The sequence below is a fragment of the Syngnathus acus genome, chromosome 16, assembly GCF_901709675.1.
Source record: "Syngnathus acus chromosome 16, fSynAcu1.2, whole genome shotgun sequence".
Taxonomy (NCBI): Eukaryota; Metazoa; Chordata; class Actinopteri; order Syngnathiformes; family Syngnathidae; genus Syngnathus; species Syngnathus acus.
The window spans coordinates 10,225,826-10,245,338 of record NC_051101.1 but is presented as its reverse complement, the minus strand read 5'-3'; the positions used below and the strand labels follow the sequence as shown (position 1 = coordinate 10,245,338).

Genomic DNA, 19,513 nt, shown 5'->3' with positions numbered 1-19,513 from the left:
TTGGCCCGCTCCCGCCTACCTCATGAATATTCATGAGCGGAACGGAGCAGCTACTGGCGGGAGTGCTTCCCCATTACCGTACATGAGTTCCTATAGATCCATCTAACATCTCAATATTATTGTATATATTTTAACATTATTTAATAATAATAATAATAAAATATTAAATCAGCAAAACAGAATTAAAATTAATAAGCAAAAACCAAAATCTATAGGGCCTTGTGCTCATGATCATAATAGAAAATAATAGAAAAGGAAATTATTGTTTTATGATAATGTCCTAAAGAATTACTATTTAAAGTAGAACTAAAGTGTCAAGCCAAGGGGTCATCAACATACCTGGTGGCCTTCGGGAAGTTCATGAAAACATCTGGTCCATTCCAAGCCAAACATGCCGCATATCCGGGCCTGTCCTGTCAATTATTTAATTGCAGCAGATCAATTAAATGATTAAAAATGTGTATCAATACTTTTGTGAATCAGATGCATATTACTACATACCTTACAAGAGGATGCTGACATGTTACAGTCTGCCAGGAGCTAAAATATACTAAAACCTGAAACCAAGAATCATTACTGTACTTCCATAGTCTCCCATTGAAATATAGAAGGTGAGATAGAGTTGAATTGCTTTGTGTGCTTTCCAAATATCTTTTGTGTCTGTGTGGAGCCCCCCTGTCAGATTTTGGAGAACTGCATTTTAGTTTTAGTTTACCTCAGACGACCCTTCCAATGCTAGAAAATTCAAACCAACATGAGTAGGAGATAATATTGGTGTTTCTTTTTTAAACATAATGATATTCCATTTAAAAAAAAAAAATCTGTGTACTCTAATAGGTCACATAAATAACATTTTGTTTTCTCAACTACTTAAATACCCAAATATAACACTGTTTCTAATAATGGCTTAATAAAACTTACAGTTAACATTAGTATTTAAAAAAGCCACATTGTCATTAAAGCCTGTGCATCTGCTCTCACTATATTGAGAAGAACACTATGGCAAGAAGGGAAGGAAAAGTGTGAGGGTTGGGGAGGGATGTTTTTTGTTTTTTTTTCAGAGGAAAAATAGGAGAGCAAAAAGGAAAGCTGTGTGGGAGGAAGTGAGAGACAAGAGGAGGCGATGGTAGGCGTGCAGGAAGACGCAGCGGCGTGAGCGTTCCCTACTGCATGCTACAATATGACTCTGACAGGCTTATGTAACCAGACTGGCCTGGCATTTGGCTCACAGCAGACGCCGACTCTACTGACTTATATAACTGCATCAGCTGCGCCTCTGAAGGGGGGGGGGGGGGGGGGGTAGCATGCATACGGGAGAGTCCTACTAACACTGTACTTGCACTGCAGTCAGGGATTGCCAAAAAAAGAAAGGTTATTCACTCAATGGAGGGAAAGGGGTTAGATGCAAGATTGTTGGACAAAACTTCTCAAATATAGGGCCGGGTGCTTGGATTCATTCTCACTCCATCGGGTTAGGGATGCCCAACACGCTGTATGAAGTAGGACAATTTTAAAAATCACAAGAAACAGTACTGCCTGACATTTTCACCGTGGTATAATGAGCAAAAAATTGAGGTCAGAGTAAACGGCAGTATAAAGTGGCTGCACGAGTAAAAATCCCAGGATACCTAACCAAGCACAGTTGCAGAGTTACACTAAGTGGTTGATAATCAGCACATTGCAGCTTCTGATCTCGTATTACAGCGACAAATTGCATCAGATGATAACGGAGGAAATGAAGGTGGGATTTATGACAGCCGAGTCAACGGCCAAAGCAAATGACTTCAATCTTTCCTGGGAGAATGACTGAGCTCACATTTGTAGATGTGGCGATACTAGTGGAAATAAAAGTCTAATTTATGGCGTTGAGCTAATTCGTCCTGGATGGATGCTGTTGGCTGCTCACAAGCTTTTTTCCATTTGGAACAGTGCAAAGAATTATTGAATCTCTAAAAAATGAGAAATGAAGAAATAAGTGAGTGGAGTTTTATTAAGCCAGACAGCAGATATGTGATTGAAATTTTTTTAATCTTCAGGGTTGATGATGTCACCGCTTTGTTTACTACAGTATCTTGTGTGTTTCCGTGATGACTGCATACGAGTCGACAGAGCGTCTGGGCCAGGGTTCCGGACTTGTGTACCATGCCAATGTGAATGAGGCGCACTGTTGAAAAGGGGACAAGACAGGATTTCCAGTCTGAAAAACACAGATTGTTCCTGCTTCGCAGCCGGCCAGGCCATTTTGAGGTCATGGAGGGGGCTGATGAGTTCAAACTCAGTGACTAAATGTATTTGAAATAAATCAATAGTTGAATGTCATATTTTGTCTATCGTAAAGCTAAACGAGATTTCTGAAATCAACACCAATGATAAAATGAATGAAAACATCAGCGTCGGTCAAAAACTGTCCGCTTGCCATCTCTGTTGTGTTCGTTTCCAAAGAGAAGGAAATTAGTTACACAGCGTGACAGTGTCACTATATTCAGGACATATGTGGATTAGGTTGAGCGGCGCGGGTGTGCTGCTGGGAAGTCAGCCTGCAGAACACATTGTGTCATGTGCAACTGCAGACATTGCCAAGTGCACTAGACCACTATTATGGCAACCAGAACTAACAGGAACATTCCTCACAGTCAGGCAAAGAAGGAAATAACATCATAAAGACTGCAAAGGCTTTCTTACAGTAACACACAAAGAGCATGTAGTTGAGATAATGGAAAAAAAGTGGTCTGAAAGTACATTAACGTGAATACACGTTTAGAGTATGCATATGAACAAGAAGAGGAAGTGCAATTAGCAACATTAGCATCTGCAGACAGAACATGCAAGTCACATGTTAAGACCATGGGCCCCAAAGTTTTCACAGCGTGACCTCTATGCAAGTCTAAAAGTAAACATATGCATCACCTTGACGGCACAGATAAGGAGACATTGAGTACAATCGGTTGCACCCACGGGTGAATCACTGGACGAGCGGAACTGGATGTAAATAAAAGTGAAACCTTGACAGTGTTTTTATGAAATGACAACGCTATCACAATAGAAAGCGAGTCCAAGTGTTTAATTTGTAATAATAAAATCAACATACACGATTTTGTGTTAACAGTACAGTAAAATAAGCACGCATCAGCATTTTACAATTTTTAATAAAATGAGAAGGCAATGTTGAAAAATTTCCTTAAAAAAAAAAAATTGGCTTTGATAATGCACTTAAGTGATGGTGGTAAAACTTTACTACACTTGGAAAATGCTTTTTCTAAAACTAAATACCGCAAACAAGACCTCAGCATTAGGGGGGGGGGAACACACCTCCCTCATCCACAGCAAAATGTAGAAAACCAAAATATAATGAAAGTAATGACTTTAAAAACCACCAGGAACACACATCGCGGCAAAGACGGGTTTTCACACTGGTTTGATTGTTCCGCACATTGCAGCTGAATTGTTTGGAAATGATGACATATGCATGAGCACGGGGAGCCCCGTGTGCGCATCATGTGAGTCTGGCGCGCTGCCAAAAATCAATATGTGCTGCTATGCAGGTACAGATGGTTGAACAAGGCCACAGTCAGACGTGGAGACGGTGTTGCATTCGGGATATACTGCATGACCTTGACCGGATTAGATGTGAAATGAAACGGCAGCCTTGTTACTTCTCTGACTGCGTAGAAAAAGGGAACCCTCGTCACCATCTGCGGGGTGTGCCGTTTTATTCTTATCTCATTTTTGCACACCTCTCCCTCAGGGGGGGACTCGAAAGGAGGTTTCCCCATGTTGCCCTCAGCACTGAAATAGTCGTCAAAATAATCAAAAAGGGGGGGTGGGGGTGGGTCCAGACAATGTTAACAGGAAGTCTGGTGTTTCTGGTCTTCAGTAAGAAACATTTGCGCGATTGCGAAAGTGTCGAGTCTCTGAGCTTGTGTGATAGTCTGGTAAGTAAAGTAGGGCAGAAAGATAAAAGTTCACACAGTCACGCCATATCAGGTGACAGGTCGAAGCCTATCAAGGTGAGTCATTGGAAAATAGAATCAAGTCCTGTAGCTCAAGCTCTTATTAACCTGACCCATTAGTGTCTGCGGTTGATGATCACACCGAGTCAAAGGCAAAAAAAACATCTTCATGCATTTCCTGTATTATTTGCACCTCATTTATAGTCCTTTAAATCGCTAAAGCCAGCCAAACCAAAATGAAAAGACCTGCCGCTCAGTTGAAATCTCGGTCGGGGAAGATGAGAGGGGCCACGAGGGTCCACAGATACAGGCTGAGACCCAGCCAGCTGGAGCACACCTTCACCCACACGGCCGGCATGCTGCTCCGCATGGCTTGCGTGGTGGTGTCGGGTCTGTGAGAGGCAAAAGAACCGTTAAGTGAAACAAGTTCAAACATTTATGTACAAACATAGCGATTATACAAGTCAGAGGAAATTGGAGTGCATTTGCAACCCAAGCTTCTTGTGCACCCTCTAGTGGACAGAATCGTAATGACAGTTTATTATAATTTCTAATTCTGGGCGCACATCAATTATTCGCATTTTCCTCTCGTCTTCCCAGGACTCCCGAACCCCCCCACGAGCGGCCATCTGTCGGCGAATCATACTTACAGGTACCAGTTGGTGAGGGTCATCATGATGTACAGCGACGCCAGAGCCAGATGAAAGTGGAAGGCCGAGTAGTTATAAGTCACGCCGTCCTCCTCGTTATCCACGGCCCTGCGCACGCCGTCCTGGCCTACGTTTTCTCCAGCCTCGCCGCCGCCCTCCTCCGTTTGCAGCAACTTGTTGACCTGAGTGTTGGTGGATGAACGAATGCTGGGACACAAGGAAGAAACGTCAGATGAAATATAAGGTGATAAAATAGAAAATGTGTGCAGACGGCCCAACTCACCTAGCGTAGATGGTGCATAAGAAAAAGATGAGCAAGCCAACGACGCTCTGAGCATCCCACCATTGCAACTGGCCTGGTGGGGGCTCGCTGGAGGGTGAGGTGGTGCTGACATTCGACACTAGACTCAGTAGGCTGGGGTTACACTTGCGATCTGTGACATCACAACCGTAGAAGCACTTATTGAATTTCCCTACTTAGGAATTTACAATCTCAGCCTGCTGAAGAGTTCCCTGAGGTACACAAACTAATGCAAGCATTAAATATAAGACACACGGGAGCTATAACCAGAAATATACTGACCAGAACTTAGCACAATGGCGTCTGTTGTAATATTAATCACAAATGACTGAAGTGTGAATGAGACATCATGAGACTCACTTGGATTGTTGGTTAGTGCGGACCAAGTCACGTACATGGTGTAGAGAGAGATGAGAGAAGCTTGCAGCAGGCCAGAGTAAGGCTGGGCTTCCTGCAAGTAACACGGCAAACGTATATTCCGCACTAAATTTTATGATGTGCAACAAGAGGACATTTAGAAAAAAAACATTCAGTCTAAGAAACAGGGAAAAAAAAAAAAAAAAGAAATTTTAGGTTGCGCTTTTAGAGGTTAAAATCTAGCATCAATGTTTTAAAAAGTTAGTTACCTGAACATTGGGGAGGATGGACACAATGGAGACGATGACACAGAAGATAAGATTGAGGCTGATGATGACCTTGTGCTCTGTGCAGTCATCCGATCGTGTGTAATAATGATAAAACAACACGATGGCGGTAAAAGCCAGGGCGTAGAACAAGAAGGTGAAAGACAGCAGGCCTGGCAATCACACAAAAAAAAAAACTGGGTCAATGTTTACAGAACATTTACAGCATTTATGGGAGACGTCAGGAATTAAATTGCAATACCTGCATACCAGCACTTGTTGTCGTTATCTTCAGCTTTTCCTACCCACGCTTTGTTCCAGGAGTGGGCAAAGTCAATGAGGAGTATGAGTTGAATGATAATGAATAAAAGCGAGCCCAATAGTCCAAAATAGTACCACACTGTGAAGCAAAAAAAAAAAAGAAACAGAGAAACCAGACAGCTGTCAACAACTAAAAAATAGACTGCGACTAAATAAATGAATTTTGTTCGTACCAGTATGGAATACCGGATCAGTGATGAAAAAGGCTCCCACCATAATCCCAACTAGGATGAGAAATTTAAAGAACCAGAAACTGAAAAGCAAAAAAAAAAACAGCCAAGAAAGTAAGATAGCTAAGTCAACAATGCAAACACATTTCCAGTCTGTTTGTCTTTTGTAAACATCTGATTCAGAACAAATATTTTTTTCTAAAAAAACATGACGTGCACAATTAACACATTAAAATTACAACATTCAGTGCAGCTGCCAAGGAGGGGTTTTGTTCTGTTTTTTTCCCAAGCGCTTGATGAGCCAAGCCACCAACAGGGGGCAGCAGTGCAACAACTCAATTTCAAAACCACTTTTTCCAAAACTGTTGACAAAGGATGGACTTTACTGTCATGACGAGCATTAGCACTCAGCAGACTTTAAGTCAAACAGTAGCAAACAATTGGAAACGAAGCAGATATGTATGTATATAATTCACAGAGCATGTGATATGATTGCAGAAGTATGTGTGTCATAAAGGAACCCCAAGTACAACGACAATCTGGGAAATATGACATGATCGTCATGTGAACAGACACTAATGGCTGATGTGCCGCTCTGGTAAGTAGATGTCACTCACAGTGCTTGTATATCACAAAATAGAGTATTATTTTGCAATCAAAAGTCATTACTAAATGTTTTAGCAGCTCAAAAGTAATGGTCAGTGATCTGATGACTGAAAATGGCTGGCTTTGAACAACTTAGTCACGTGACATGTGAAATATAAAGCAACATGTACCCGTTTTGCAAAGACGCACGCGGGTCTTTGCTGGACCTGACACGAAGCATGATGATGAAGAAGAGAAAGAAGAAGCAGGTCATTGCAAAGCAAATACGATATACAGATTTGTAGCCCACGATGACGTCGCAGTCAAACTGGTTTTCAAAGCCAGGTATAGTGCTTCCACCCTGGCAAAATCCCGGGATCTGAAAGAACCAAAAATTAAATCAACACATCTAATCACAATACGCAAAATAACAAAACTTGGTCAGGGTTTTTTCGTAAAACTAATTGTCAATGGCTCACTTTGCGTAGTTGAGTTTCCATTCCGGGAAAGATCATGATGGCTGACACAAAGGTCCCGAGCAGCAAAAAGAAGCTGAAAACCAGGCGTGTGACAGTGGAGTTGTTGGAAGAGGGACAACAGCCACACAGCAGACATGGTGCAGAGCCACACAGACACGAAGCCTGCAAGATTGCAAAAGATATCAAATGGGAGACAACAGTTTATATTTGACACTTTAAGTCGATTATTAATCAAAACACAGCCCTGCTTGCATATAAACAATTGTGTTTGTATTGAAAAACAAGGAGAGGCTGAACATTTCAGTAAAACCTAAATAATTTGATTGACAGATTGTCAATGAGTATAAAAATGACGTCATTTTACAACCACTGAGATCGCCACAAGTAGGTCATTGATTGGAAGGGCGTTTTTTAATTATTGTCGCCATTGACAAAAATTATGTCCATTTTTAAACCGCAAACGAGAAAGGGTGTGGAGGGTCAGCTAAAATATTTAATGGCGTACTGGTCAGAATATTATAAACTGGTGAAAGCGAACGCCTAGCTTATATATTGAGGGTCGACGAGAGCTAGCTTGTAAAGCTAACTTCCTGAATAATATGACGTCACGTTGCGTAGTTTTCAAATATAAATGTAACTAAGTATCCCATGTTAAGTATCTTGATAGACGCCAACACGTCATTCCATATTTTCGTTGCATATTTTCGTTGCTCATAAACTCGAAAGTTGGTCGTTTTTCCGTGGCGTCGCCAACTGCTTGTTTTGTTCCAAAGCCTCGACTAAATTTAGGCGAAACCATTCAAGAAAGACTACAAAATTGAAGAAAAATACTTACGCAGCTGGCTAAAGAACATAGTGCCATACATGCTCCCATGGTGACGTCAAAATGTTGAGATTAGATGTATATTCGCTCAGCTTCCGTGTGTAAGCTGTCTGAAGACAAACAGGAATGTGGTTTTTGTTGGCTGGCAAATAAGTGCTCTACAAAACGTCGCCGCCTAACGGCGTGAAGATTTACTGACTGAAATAAATGTTTTTAGCCTACTTGACATCTCATTTCCCATTTACTTTTAAAATTAATTTTCTCACCATGTTTCCCCAACTATCTATATAACTATCCATCCATTTTCTACAGTGCTTGTGTTCATGGTATGCCACAGAGCTTCCTAATATGGTAAAAATGAGTGAAAACGTGATTATTGACATAAATCGATTTACATTGTGCGTCCCTAACATTTCAGATTAGGGTTGTGCCACTAATAAAAAAAAATCGGAAGCCCTGTCATCTGCCTGCATAAAACCACAATATAACAACCACCACAAACAACAAGCACCCCCTGGATGAGTTCGGTAAAAAACAAAACGATAATAGGTATCAAAATATCATACTCACCAAGAGATTCTGATTATTAATTCATTAGGGTGTGCAGATCGCTACAGACCTTTTTTTTCTAGATGATCTTTGACCAACCTCAGAGGACGCAAAGTTGTTGATGCCCTCGAGTGCCAGAGTCTGGACCTGTAAGGGTGAAATAGAAATGAGATTGGTTAAAGAAACAATCCCATGAAGTTACTATTGACAAACAAGCCTCAAGCAAAAGCTAATCAAATAATGAGTTGTTATTGTTAATCAATAGCATGAAAACATGAAGCTAAATGAATGCATTATTGTGCACCCATTCAAGATCTTCACTATCACATTTTTAACAGTTTTATTATAACAGGTGATGTCAGGACTCTGAAAAACTAGTAGTGTTTTGTATTTAAGAGTTGAGAAGTGAGGTTTTTGATGTGACGTCACCGTTACCGTTGTTTAGAATAGCGTCACGGGCGCTCTCTGATTGGTGGATTTCGACCAATCAACGTTAAAAGCTGAGAAGACGCCGTGGATCCGATTTTGTGCGCGAGGCTGCTCAGTTGGCGGGTGACTTCCGACATTAACTTTAGAGCGGAAACATATTTGAGCACTTAAAAACCCATTAGGTGAGAACAATGATCGTTTAAATTGTCCTTCATACCGCTTGCTAGTGTGTAAAAAAACTTCAAGAGTATTCTGGTAAAATTTGCGACTTTTAAATCGAAGTCAACTTCAGGTAATATGTTGTTTACACGACATGGCGACAATGGAAAGTTGCACCTGGACCAAAACGCCATTTTAGATTTGATTTGCCCGTCTCAGTATATACTGTTCTATTTTAGTTTTAACTGTAAAATGCCGTTCACGCGTGCTTGTGAAAATGAATTTTGCTCAATTCTATCGCTTGCGTCTCACATGGGTTGTGTGTATGGCTCAGCAGGCCACAACTTGACTTTTTTCCCTTCTCTTCTTCTTCCCCAAACACGAGGTCTTTGTTTTAGCGCATTCGCTGCACTCCTTCGTCTACAGAAAAACAACATAACTACGCATTAGTGGTGTTTGAATTTGACTCATTTTAATATCCATGTGCTTATTCTTTCAACTGTGTACAGGCAGCCTCAGCTGAAATGGATCAAGTTGCAGGTAGGTGCAATAAAATGGAAACTTTACGCTGCAATTTGACATTGTTTGAAAGAATTACACTGAACATATTTAGTTTAGGAATTCTCCAGCAACCTTGAATCATTAATTTGAATTTCCTCTCTCTAAATTGTGCAAATTCAACTTAATTTGTAAGATTATCAATTGCACCTAGAGTTCCTTATGTGATTAGCATTGAGTCACTTGTGGATTTGTTAAGCTTCTGATATGCAATAAATTACCATCAAAACCAACTTAAAGTTCATGCCGTCATGTCCGACCCTTGTGGTTTTACAGATATCCAAGTTAAGGAGCTGAACAAGCGTAGTTCGGGGCACGCCTTTGAGCTCATCCTGAGACCCACCTCCCCTGATGCAAAAGTACAATTTCCACTGTCCCCTGTCCAAAAGAAAGAAATTTCACTGGATGAGATTATGAAGAAGCTGGAGGCTGCTGAGGAGAGACGCAAGGTATCTTCAACACGAGTAATTCAAAGAGCTGGATGAACATTTGCTAAATCAACTAAAACCTATCACGATTAATTATCATTTGCATTGAACTTGACAGGCTCAATTGTGTTTTGTCTTTTTCCAAGAACCACGAGGCTGAATTACTGAAAAATCTAGCAGAGAAACGAGAGCATGAGAAGGAAGTGATCCAGAGGGCCATTGATGAATGCGACAAATTCAGCCAGAATACCCTGGAGAAGCTCACTCAAAAAATGGTGGCTGCACAAGAGCGACACGGGGTATTTTCACAACCCAAATGAATATATAACAAATCAACTAAATACTGCAAAAGTGAAACAAAATGCAATTTGGACTTTTTGCCAGATCCATGAGGCTGAGGTGCTGAAAAATATCGCGGAGAAGAGAGAACGTGAGAAGGAAGTGCTCCAGAGGGCCTTTGATGAATGCTGCAACTTCAGCAAGACCACTCAGGAGAAGCTTACTCAGAAGATGCTTGCTGCAGAGGAGAGATACAAAGTAAGTTAAGAAACATGAATGGACTCAAAAGACAAATCTTAAACCAAGGTGAAACACTTAACTTTTGTCTTTGTTAGCGCCACGAGGCTGAAGTGCTGAAGCAATTGGCTGAGAAACGAGAGCGCGAGAGAGAAGTGCTCCAGAGGGCTTTGGATGATTGTAGCAATTTTAGCAAGAGAGCTGAGGAGAAGCTCAACCAGAAGATGGAAGCAAACCAAGAAAACCGCCAAGCGCGATTGGCTGCTCTCGATAAGAAACTCAAAGAGAAAGTATGTGCTGGTCTTGTCAATCTTTAAAGTTGCAGTTCAACTGAGACTCCAAAAAACAATAACTTTATCCTTTTGTTTTTAAACAGGAAAAGAAAATTGAAGAATCAAAGAAGACAAGGGAGTGAAGGGGGAAAACGAATTTATGAATGCCGACAGTCTCATGGATAAGCTTTGCGTTACAATTGTTTTTATAGTTGCAGCTGAATATTAGTGCCTCTCTAGTTCCTGTTGGCAGCTGATTACGCTGTATTGTTTGTGGTGCTAACTGTTTTTCTATTACTGGGCATTCCAATTAGTATACTGGTCCATATGCAGCACTTGTTGTACGATTTATGGTTAAAGTTGCAGGTACTGTTCATTTCTTATTCATTTTTGGAAAACCTTTTTTTGTAATAAAGCATGATTTACTAATAAACGCAAGGTGCAGTGTTTTTTTTTTTTTTTGGGGGGGGGCCTGAGCTATTTCTCTTGTGGTTTCACACTACTGACACCTAGTGGCAGAATCAGGAGTGGGCGAGGGTTTACCACACTTAAGAGAAAACTGACGTACTGAGTTCAAATAAATAGTAACATGTACATTTTATTAGAAAACTATAATAGTCTGTCATGGTTAAGTATCAGTTAAATGATTTCCTGGAATGCACTCCAGTTGCTCAGTAAAAAGTCTCGTGATAGTCTTAGCTCTGTCTAGACATGATCATGTGCACAGCGTTAATGATGTATTTTTGGGTGGCTGACAAACTACATATATACATACTTATGCATATTTACATTTCGAACAAAGAAGACACAAACTTAAATCTGGTGACCTTGTGGGCAATTTTCAGATCACCTTGTCTAGCATGCCCAATCCATCTCTTTGGCAGATGGTCATTGAAAAAAGCTGTTAACGGCCCAACAGTTGACGCCCAACCTGTTCTTCAAAATGCTGCTGAGTGCTTAAAACCTGACAAGTGTTCACAAGTTTAAGGTGTGTCGATGTTATTCTATTTTCAGGGAAACTCTAACTGTCTTTTACATTAATTATCTGTCTCAGATGCATGTCTCATTGACATAATGGGGAGCAAGATAGTGCACAAAGCACCTTTGCACGAAACTATCCGATTACCATCGTTGATCACTCAACGCCCTCTGCTCCACGTGACCCCACTTGTATACCAGTCACGCTGCATGTATTATAGTTTAGTCACTGCTCACCCTGAATGTTTCAAAATCCACAATGTCAACAAAAAAAAAAGTTTCCCTGACTTGAACGAGGACAATTCAAATCTCTGACTCAGACAAACAATAGAGTTATTGAACGCCTAACACGAGAATGATAGATTGATTCCATGACAAAACGAGATCTTGTTGGCATCCAAGAAGGCAAACATTCTTGTTTCATATCTCATTTAGTAAAGAACATTATGACCCAAGTCGATTGTGGAATTAACCAAAAATATAGGTGCAAGTAGTCTTAAGACAGTTTCAATTTGATTAAAGCAACATTGTTATTGAACCTTGACCTCTAATATTTTCTCAATCTTTTTATTTTATAGACATAAATAAATGGGGGAAAAAAGACAGGGGTCGAGTTCAAATTCATAGGGCAAAACAAAAATCCACGCAAGTATGGGAAGAAAAAGCAAACTCCACATGGGGAGATTGGAACCTAAGAACTATGAGGCAATCACCACAAATTAATTGAAGTCAAATTTCTTCTAACATTACATTTTGGTGATATTCAACACTTGATTACTTTTCACATGATGGAAATGTGTCATCCAAGTGGCACATATGACTGTGGCAAACCGTCCCTGTGGTGTGGGTTGATTTTCTGGATAACACCTCTCATTGGCTGAAACGAAGGATGTCACAAAAAAGAAGCCCAACTCTGTCTTCTGATTGGTTGTAAGAGCTGTCTGTCAAAAGATCTTGCCATCCTCTTGGAGTCTGCGCCCTAACCGCCGAGCACCGTTCCAGCCACGGCCATCCTCCATCCGTGTAACTCGTCGTACAATGTTTTTAAAAATTTATCAAGCAGCCAGTCCTTCGTCGTCTGCAAATTCTTTGGATTGATACCACCATTTTCAGGTATGTGACTCTTTGCGGGTTGCTATCATTACTTCAGATGATAAAAGGAAGATTTCCGCCTCGAGCACGAAAACCCACAAGTGAATGGTGATCAGTAATTCCACGCTAAACGCCCTATCGCCTTTGTGTGATGCGCACGAGGAGTGGAATAAGACACCCTTGCTGGGATTAAATGTAGATTAAAAAAAAAAAAAAAGCATTTTAGATTTACAGACGTCTACCAGGTGCACGATTTGGTGGATAGAATATACAATGAGTGCAACAGGGCCGCCTCGTTGTACAGTGCAACAATGGTGTTTGTATAATTCCCGATTATTTTTCCTTTAATATAAATCAAACGTACACAATCACGTACACAACCTTTGCTGGGGGAAAAGGGTGTGGACCTCGGATGGTCATTGTTACGTAATCTTCCCCCCCATTCACTACTGTATGCACATGCGCGCGCGCGCCCGCGTGGAAAAATTCACGAGACTTGTCTAACAGGTCCTTGACATTCTAATTTGGTTACTGTATTCATGAAAATTAGATTTCGGAGTTTTTATCACCTTCATACCCACAATGACCCAGATTTTTTTTTTTTACTTGCTTCAAAATACATTATTGAAGATAATTATTAATAAAAATGAAATGACAGAACTATTTAGTACTCAGTTGTGGACATTTGGAATCAAACTGTCTTTCTGAATCTGTAGTCTTTTTTTTTTTTGGAGGGGGGGGGGTAGTACAATGGCTACCCAGTGATGGTGTCAGCTTAACATCTGTTGGCACAGAATTGGATTCTGGCTCTGGTGGTTGTAGGAATGTGAAGGTATAACAAGCTGCTACATAAAGTAGCCACCATTTTTTAGGTTTGCGGCTCGGCCTTGCAAATTGAGTCACAGTAAAACATTTCAGAAATGTGGTTTTGGCTATTAGACGATTAAATCAGCCATGTGGGCCCTCGTTAAGTGTTAAAAAAATTTTTTTGTAAGAAATTAGTGATTTTTTAGCATATTGAACTATCAATTGAACATAGTGTGTTATGGGTTAGGGTAAAATATATGATTTATTTTTATATTATCATTTATTTATTTTGTTGTCAATATTTTCCATGACTTCTGATTTCCAACCCAGTTTGTTAAAAATATCTAGTAAAAAATGAATGCTAATGAATACATTTACCATTATTACATTTATATCATGGTAATAATGTTCAATACCACTTTGTTTAGTCAGATACCCGCAGTCATCCATACCAATACCAAAAACCAATGACAAATTATTTTAAAGAAAAACCTATACATCCCAATATAGCAATTTCCTTCAAATTGAATGAAATGGCAATTTTCTATTCATCTAATTTCTAGTCCCTAATCATAAAATGGCTGTCGAGAGTACCGATACCTTGAACTAAGACTGGTCGCGGCACCATCGGTACTAGTTATCCCTAATCTTCACTATACTAAACTCTATGCTCTTCCTCCCCCTCGTCTCCCTGCTTGCAGTTTGCCATGGCGACGGTGGTGATGGAGCAGATCGGCCGCCTGTTCATCAACGCCCAGCAGCTGCGTCAGATCCCTCAGCTGCTCGAGTCGGCCTTCCCCACACTGCCTTGCACGGTCAAGGTGTCCGACGTTCCCTGGGTGTTCCAAGAGCGTCACATCCTCACCGGCTACAGGCAGCCGGACCATAGCTGGCGCTACTACTTCCTCACCCTCTTCCAAAGGCACAACGAGACCATCAACGTATGGACCCACCTACTGGCCGCCCTCATCATCTTAGTGAAATGGCAGGAGATCTCTCAGACGGTTGATTTTTTGCGAGACCCCCACGCTCAACCCCTCTTCATCATCCTCCTCACCTCCTTCACCTACCTCTCCTTCAGCGCCCTCGCTCATCTCTTGTCCGCCAAATCCGAGCTCTCTCACTACACCTTCTACTTCCTCGATTACGTGGGCGTGGCCGTCTACCAGTACGGCAGCGCGTTGACACACTACTACTACGTCATCGAAGAAGCTTGGCACGCAAGAGTGCAAGGGCTCTTTTTACCCGCCGCTGCTTTCTTAGCCTGGCTCACGTGCTTCGGCTGCTGCTACGGCAAATACGCCAGTCCGACCGTGCCCAAGCTTACCCACAAGCTTTTCCAAGTGGTGCCCTCGGCTTTGGCTTACTGTTTGGACATCAGTCCTGTGGTTCACCGCATCTACGCGAGCTACCAGGAAGGTTGTTCCGACCTGGTGGTAGTCTACCACCTCTACCAAGTGCTATTCTTTCTCATCGGCGCCTACTTTTTCTCCTGCCCCCACCCGGAGAGCTGGTTCCCGGGGAAGTGTGACTTCATCGGGCAGGGCCACCAGATCTTTCACGTGTTTGTCATGTTCAGCACCTTGGTGCAGATCGAAGCGTTGCGGATAGACTTCGGCGAACGGCGGCCGCTCTACGAACGACTCCACGGCGATTTGGCTCACGACGCCGTGGCGCTCTTTATCTTTACCACCTGCTGTAGTGCGCTCACTGCTTTTTACGTCCGCAAACGTGTGCATGCTTCTCTTCATGAAAAATTCGCTTAAATGCAATGTTATATCTCGCAGGGGTGTCAAACTCATTTTTGTTCCGGGCCATATTGTAGTTCTGGTTTCCCATTATGATTCTGAACCCATATACAGTCATTGTAATTTTTAATCACGTATATAAAACAGAATTCAGTAAACAAAACGTTTTTGGGTTTATTTTGAAAGGGAGATTAAATGATTGCATTATCTCAATGTTATTAAAAGGGAACATAAGTTGTCGGTATATTTTATGAATATATACATACATGAAGTCAGAGCACATGATTTGTAATTGTAAGTCATTTAAAATGATGTGGTGGCACTGGCGGAAGTAGAGGGGGGGATGCAGGGGCACTGCCCCCCAAATTTTGCTTGGACCCCCTAGGTGCCAGGCAAAATGATTGACTTTTGGGCATTTTTTTAAAACTACCCTGGAGTTTTTCTTTAGGGAACTTATAATTAATCGTTATCGGCATTTTATTTTAAGAAATTTAACCTCCCCAAGAAAAAAAAAACCCTAGCTCCGTGAGTGCGGTCCAGATATGGCCCCCGGACCTCGACTTTGACACCTGCGCTTCACCGTGACCAGCAATTTTATTGTAATTTGTTATTTTGTAACAGTGACTTCCTTGTGTAATCTGCCAAACCACAGTGAACAGTTTACAGCCCATTTAGTAGTCAGCAAGGGGATAGTTGAATCCCACAGGCGCACATTTCATTGTATTTTTTTTCTTCCCAGTATCATGTTGACTTTTTTATGCTTGCAACAGTTCTTAATATGAAGTCTCAACATAACGCTCATTTGTTTTTCTCAACGATTCAATGCTATTGTCGAGACTGATTAAAGGAACCTGATTGTTTTGCTTATTAAGTCTTATAATGTATTATGAACAATTGGAGTGTTTTCATTCCCATCCAAAATGCACGTTTTCGCTAGCTGTACAAAAAAAACCCCCTCTAAGTCTGATATAGTTGATGCAGACCAATAACATATTGAAGCTCCTGTATATTTTTTTTTAAATATTTTTTTTCTTATCCTATCTTTCTTTTTGTATTTTCTATGATAATCATGCCAAACAAAAACAAGATGACAAAATTACATTTTTGTTTGGGAGATTACATTTCTCTAAGTGCTATAAGTTCAGCTTTTGCCTTTTCACATTCCACGGCGTTGCGGCTTGTATGTGCACTATGCTCTGCTTTTGATATGATTTTCTTTTTGTAGAATGAAATTGTACAGTACGTGCCTCTAGCATGTCTATCCCTATATAATGCAGATGTTCTGGTGTGACAGCTTTTTCTGCACTGTAAGTGTTGCTTTCCTTCTGAAAACCGGACATTTATCACTTTGCTTTCCGCCTAATAGCACTCTGATATTTAGATTTTTCAGAAGGAATACACCACATTTAGATTTTTTGCTGCCTGCTTTCAAATGTTTCAATGTCTTCATGCTTAACAGATTATAAAGAGATAAATATTTTGTTCCTATTGGTGCACTTTTGCCCTGAAGTTTGTTTTGGCTCTAGTCACAGTTATGGTTCACTGGTAAAGTTTTAAAATGTTAATCTCAGAAAATTAATTTCATTCATCGCAGCATTCTCTGCTCTTGGTGTTTTATGAATGTGTTGGGGTTTTTTTTCAACAATGATGGCACTACTGAAAGATATTTTCAGAGATGACTTAATTGATGTCCTGACAGAAGCGCATGTGGTGGGTTTAATTGAAAATCCTTTGAGTCGTTACGCACTGCCTGAATCAACACTGTACTTACTGTGGCTGACCACGATGTTAACATGCATGAAGCCCCCCCTAAATACTATATTTGTGGGTATTTTATGATTTGTGTTGAAATTTAACATTGAGTAACCCGGGAAGGGGGGGTTGATCTAAGTCATACGTGGGAATATTTTATATGTTTGAATCAATTATTAATTTCAATTGAAAATATTTTCTCCACAAATGACAACATTTAGGTCAATTTTGTTTTTGTACCAGTGTTTTTTGAGTAATAAGCAAATTTGTGAACAGTATTTTTCTCTGCAATTGACACCTTGTCACCTATTATCTAAATTGCATGTTGTGAAAAAGAAGAACTGGAACGTGGGCAGCTCTGTGTTAAAGTGAATGTGTTAACAAAGCCTCTAATGACGCCACCCAGGTTTGCCTTCATTATAGAAAGCAGGGTGAGAAAGGGCCAGAATGTCTTCTGCCTCTTGACTGTGTGACTGGCTGTACTAATGTTTATAAGAATTAAAGTGTTGCATTAACTTAAATCTTCCCAGATTGTCATCTTGTCTCATTTTAGCTTTAAAATTTGAAAACATAAACAAAGAAGGTGAAAGTGGGATATATAAGTAATGATAAAGAGGAAGATAGGTAGGGAGCACGTGATTGAACGCGGACAGCTGATTGGCCGAAAGACGTCACGGCGTATATACAGTAAGAACCTCAGTTAAACTAATACTAAATTCCTATTTATTTAATTTGAACAACACAAAGCTATTTTCTAACTCCTATTAGATTCATTAAGAAAAAAAAAAACAAGCACATTTGGTAAAGGCTCCTGTTTGGTTGGCGTATGGTGGCCATTCGCCTTACTACCACCAGAGGGCAGCCTTGTAATTTAGTATAATTTAAAACGAGGAAACATGATTGAAAAAAAAAAGATTCAACGTGTTCCCCCCCTTCGAATTATTGATTACAGGTAATTGTTTGTAGTCGTCATTAGTGATTTAATAAAAACATCATTTAGTCAATGATTTGCCCCCGGACATAAATGATCATAACTTGAAATGAAATATGCAGCTTTTGGAGGTTCATCAAAAATAATCCTGGTAATCCTCTTCGACAAACAATAACAAATAAAAATCACACGCAGTGACCTTTATTAAGTTCTCAGAAGGAATGGAAACAACACCATGCACCTTTTTTAAAATGCACTATCAATCTACCTGGTTTTCATCTCTCGAGTTTACTGTCGCCTATACGTATGTAGCACTGATTCATCACCCCACTTTACTCCCGGGTTAAGCATCTTGTTCATGTTGACACAGTCTACGTTGCATATTGACAAATAACATCACACAATGTGTTTCTAGCAGTTGCCTGCAAAGGAAACCAGTGCAGCATTTAGCTGTTTTCTTGTTGCTGAGAAATGTTTGAAGTGCTGAGGTGTATGTTTGTGTGGGCTGACAATGCTGCACTCTTAAAGTTGCAAGATACAATATATGCATGTATTTGGGTCCGTCAAATATTTAATGTACTTTGCAAAGCTGTGGCTCACATCCATACGCCACCCTTGACCCTCACTAAGAGCCAAATCACATGCTATGTTAATTTGAACATCTCCAAACTGCATTTTCTCACGATTAGGACCCACTGTAATTTAAAGCTTACGAGATGGGGCCCTTAATGTAGAATGTGATTAGTCTACAATATTCCACACTCAGACAGTCCGAACTCTAATGGCAGAGATAGTGATAATTGCTTTACAGCCTGTTTCCTGTCCTCTATCAATTGCTTCCACCAGACTCCATCCATTTTCTTACATCTGCTTTTGACGTAGTTGCACTCAGCCTCACTCTTCTCGCGGACGTTCTTTTTCATTCCTGTGAGCAAAGCCATAGCTCGTCTTGTATTCTGCTGTGTTGTGTTGCACAATATCTGTTTTTTTTTTTTCTTCTTCAAGGTTTCCACAGTACATATTGATAGGCCTGGTCTCCTATCCAGAGTAATTAATGGATACAGATGAGGGGTTTGTGGTTCAGGTTCATGTTTTTGGTCTTCATCTTAATTGTTAAACAGATTAAGCCTTACAAACACACTGCAGCCTAATTTCCTTACGGTGTGAATTTACTAAAAGATGACCTTTCATCTTTGCCCCTCTGCTTCTAGCTTTACCAATCAGCCCGCCCGCCACTCGAGTCCATTTATCATGAGCTGGTAGTGGAGATACTGAAAGAAGGTGGAGGTGAGGAGGGAGCAAGTAGACCCTATCTCAATCTGTCTCTCTTGACAAAACCTGGAGCCTCTCTCAAGGATAATGAATTCCCTCTTCCTGTCCTTTAACCTCTTC

General features: G+C 40.7%; 3 protein-coding genes across 4 annotated transcripts; 2 read left to right on the top strand and 1 right to left on the bottom strand.

Moving 5' to 3' along the window:
* Window positions 1-3,010: 3,010 nt before the first annotated feature.
* serinc2l (serine incorporator 2, like) lies at window positions 3,011-8,069 on the bottom strand. Its single transcript, XM_037274464.1, has 10 exons — window positions 7,915-8,069; window positions 7,080-7,241; window positions 6,792-6,979; window positions 6,019-6,098; window positions 5,787-5,924; window positions 5,528-5,697; window positions 5,262-5,352; window positions 4,884-5,034; window positions 4,601-4,807; window positions 3,011-4,342 (listed from the first exon to the last, which is right to left on the bottom strand). The coding sequence occupies exons 1-10, from the start codon at window positions 7,951-7,953 to the stop codon at window positions 4,204-4,206; spliced, it is 1,365 nt and encodes a 454-aa protein (XP_037130359.1). The 5' UTR covers window positions 7,954-8,069; the 3' UTR covers window positions 3,011-4,203.
* An 888-nt stretch (window positions 8,070-8,957) lies between these two features.
* stmn1b (stathmin 1b) lies at window positions 8,958-11,251 on the top strand. 2 transcript variants are annotated; one of them, XM_037274601.1, is made up of 7 exons: window positions 8,958-9,062; window positions 9,553-9,579; window positions 9,874-10,046; window positions 10,172-10,324; window positions 10,410-10,562; window positions 10,640-10,831; window positions 10,918-11,251. In XM_037274601.1, exons 2-7 carry the CDS (start codon window positions 9,564-9,566, stop codon window positions 10,954-10,956), a joined length of 726 nt encoding a protein of 241 aa, XP_037130496.1. In that variant the 5' UTR covers window positions 8,958-9,062; window positions 9,553-9,563; the 3' UTR covers window positions 10,957-11,251. The 2 variants fall into 2 exon arrangements, with proteins under 2 accessions (XP_037130496.1, XP_037130497.1); XM_037274602.1 differs by having other exon boundaries at window positions 8,976-9,062; window positions 9,549-9,579.
* Window positions 11,252-12,465: 1,214 nt separating this feature from the next.
* paqr7b (progestin and adipoQ receptor family member VII, b) lies at window positions 12,466-17,715 on the top strand. The gene is made up of 2 exons (XM_037274542.1): window positions 12,466-12,904; window positions 14,392-17,715. The coding sequence occupies exon 2, from the start codon at window positions 14,398-14,400 to the stop codon at window positions 15,454-15,456; it is 1,059 nt and encodes a 352-aa protein (XP_037130437.1). The 5' UTR covers window positions 12,466-12,904; window positions 14,392-14,397; the 3' UTR covers window positions 15,457-17,715.
* The last annotated feature ends 1,798 nt before the right edge of the window (window positions 17,716-19,513 follow it).

What these genes read in the sequence shown, in the direction of transcription:
- paqr7b (XM_037274542.1), top strand. Translation starts at nt 14,398, where the DNA reads ATGGCGACGGTGGTGATGGAGCAGATCGGCCGCCTGTTCATCAACGCC.
- serinc2l (XM_037274464.1), bottom strand. Translation starts at nt 7,953, where the DNA reads ATGGGAGCATGTATGGCACTATGTTCTTTAGCCAGCTGC. An exon ending in CAACAAGTGCTGGTATGCAG is followed by an intron (nt 5,698 to 5,786) that starts GTATTGCAATTT and finishes TGTGATTGCCAG; the next exon opens with GCCTGCTGTCTTTCACCTTC. An exon ending in CGCACTAACCAACAATCCAA is followed by an intron (nt 5,035 to 5,261) that starts GTGAGTCTCATG and finishes GTGATGTCACAG; the next exon opens with ATCGCAAGTGTAACCCCAGC.
- stmn1b (XM_037274601.1), top strand. An exon ending in CTGCAGAGGAGAGATACAAA is followed by an intron (nt 10,563 to 10,639) that starts GTAAGTTAAGAA and finishes TGTCTTTGTTAG; the next exon opens with CGCCACGAGGCTGAAGTGCT. An exon ending in ATAAGAAACTCAAAGAGAAA is followed by an intron (nt 10,832 to 10,917) that starts GTATGTGCTGGT and finishes GTTTTTAAACAG; the next exon opens with GAAAAGAAAATTGAAGAATC.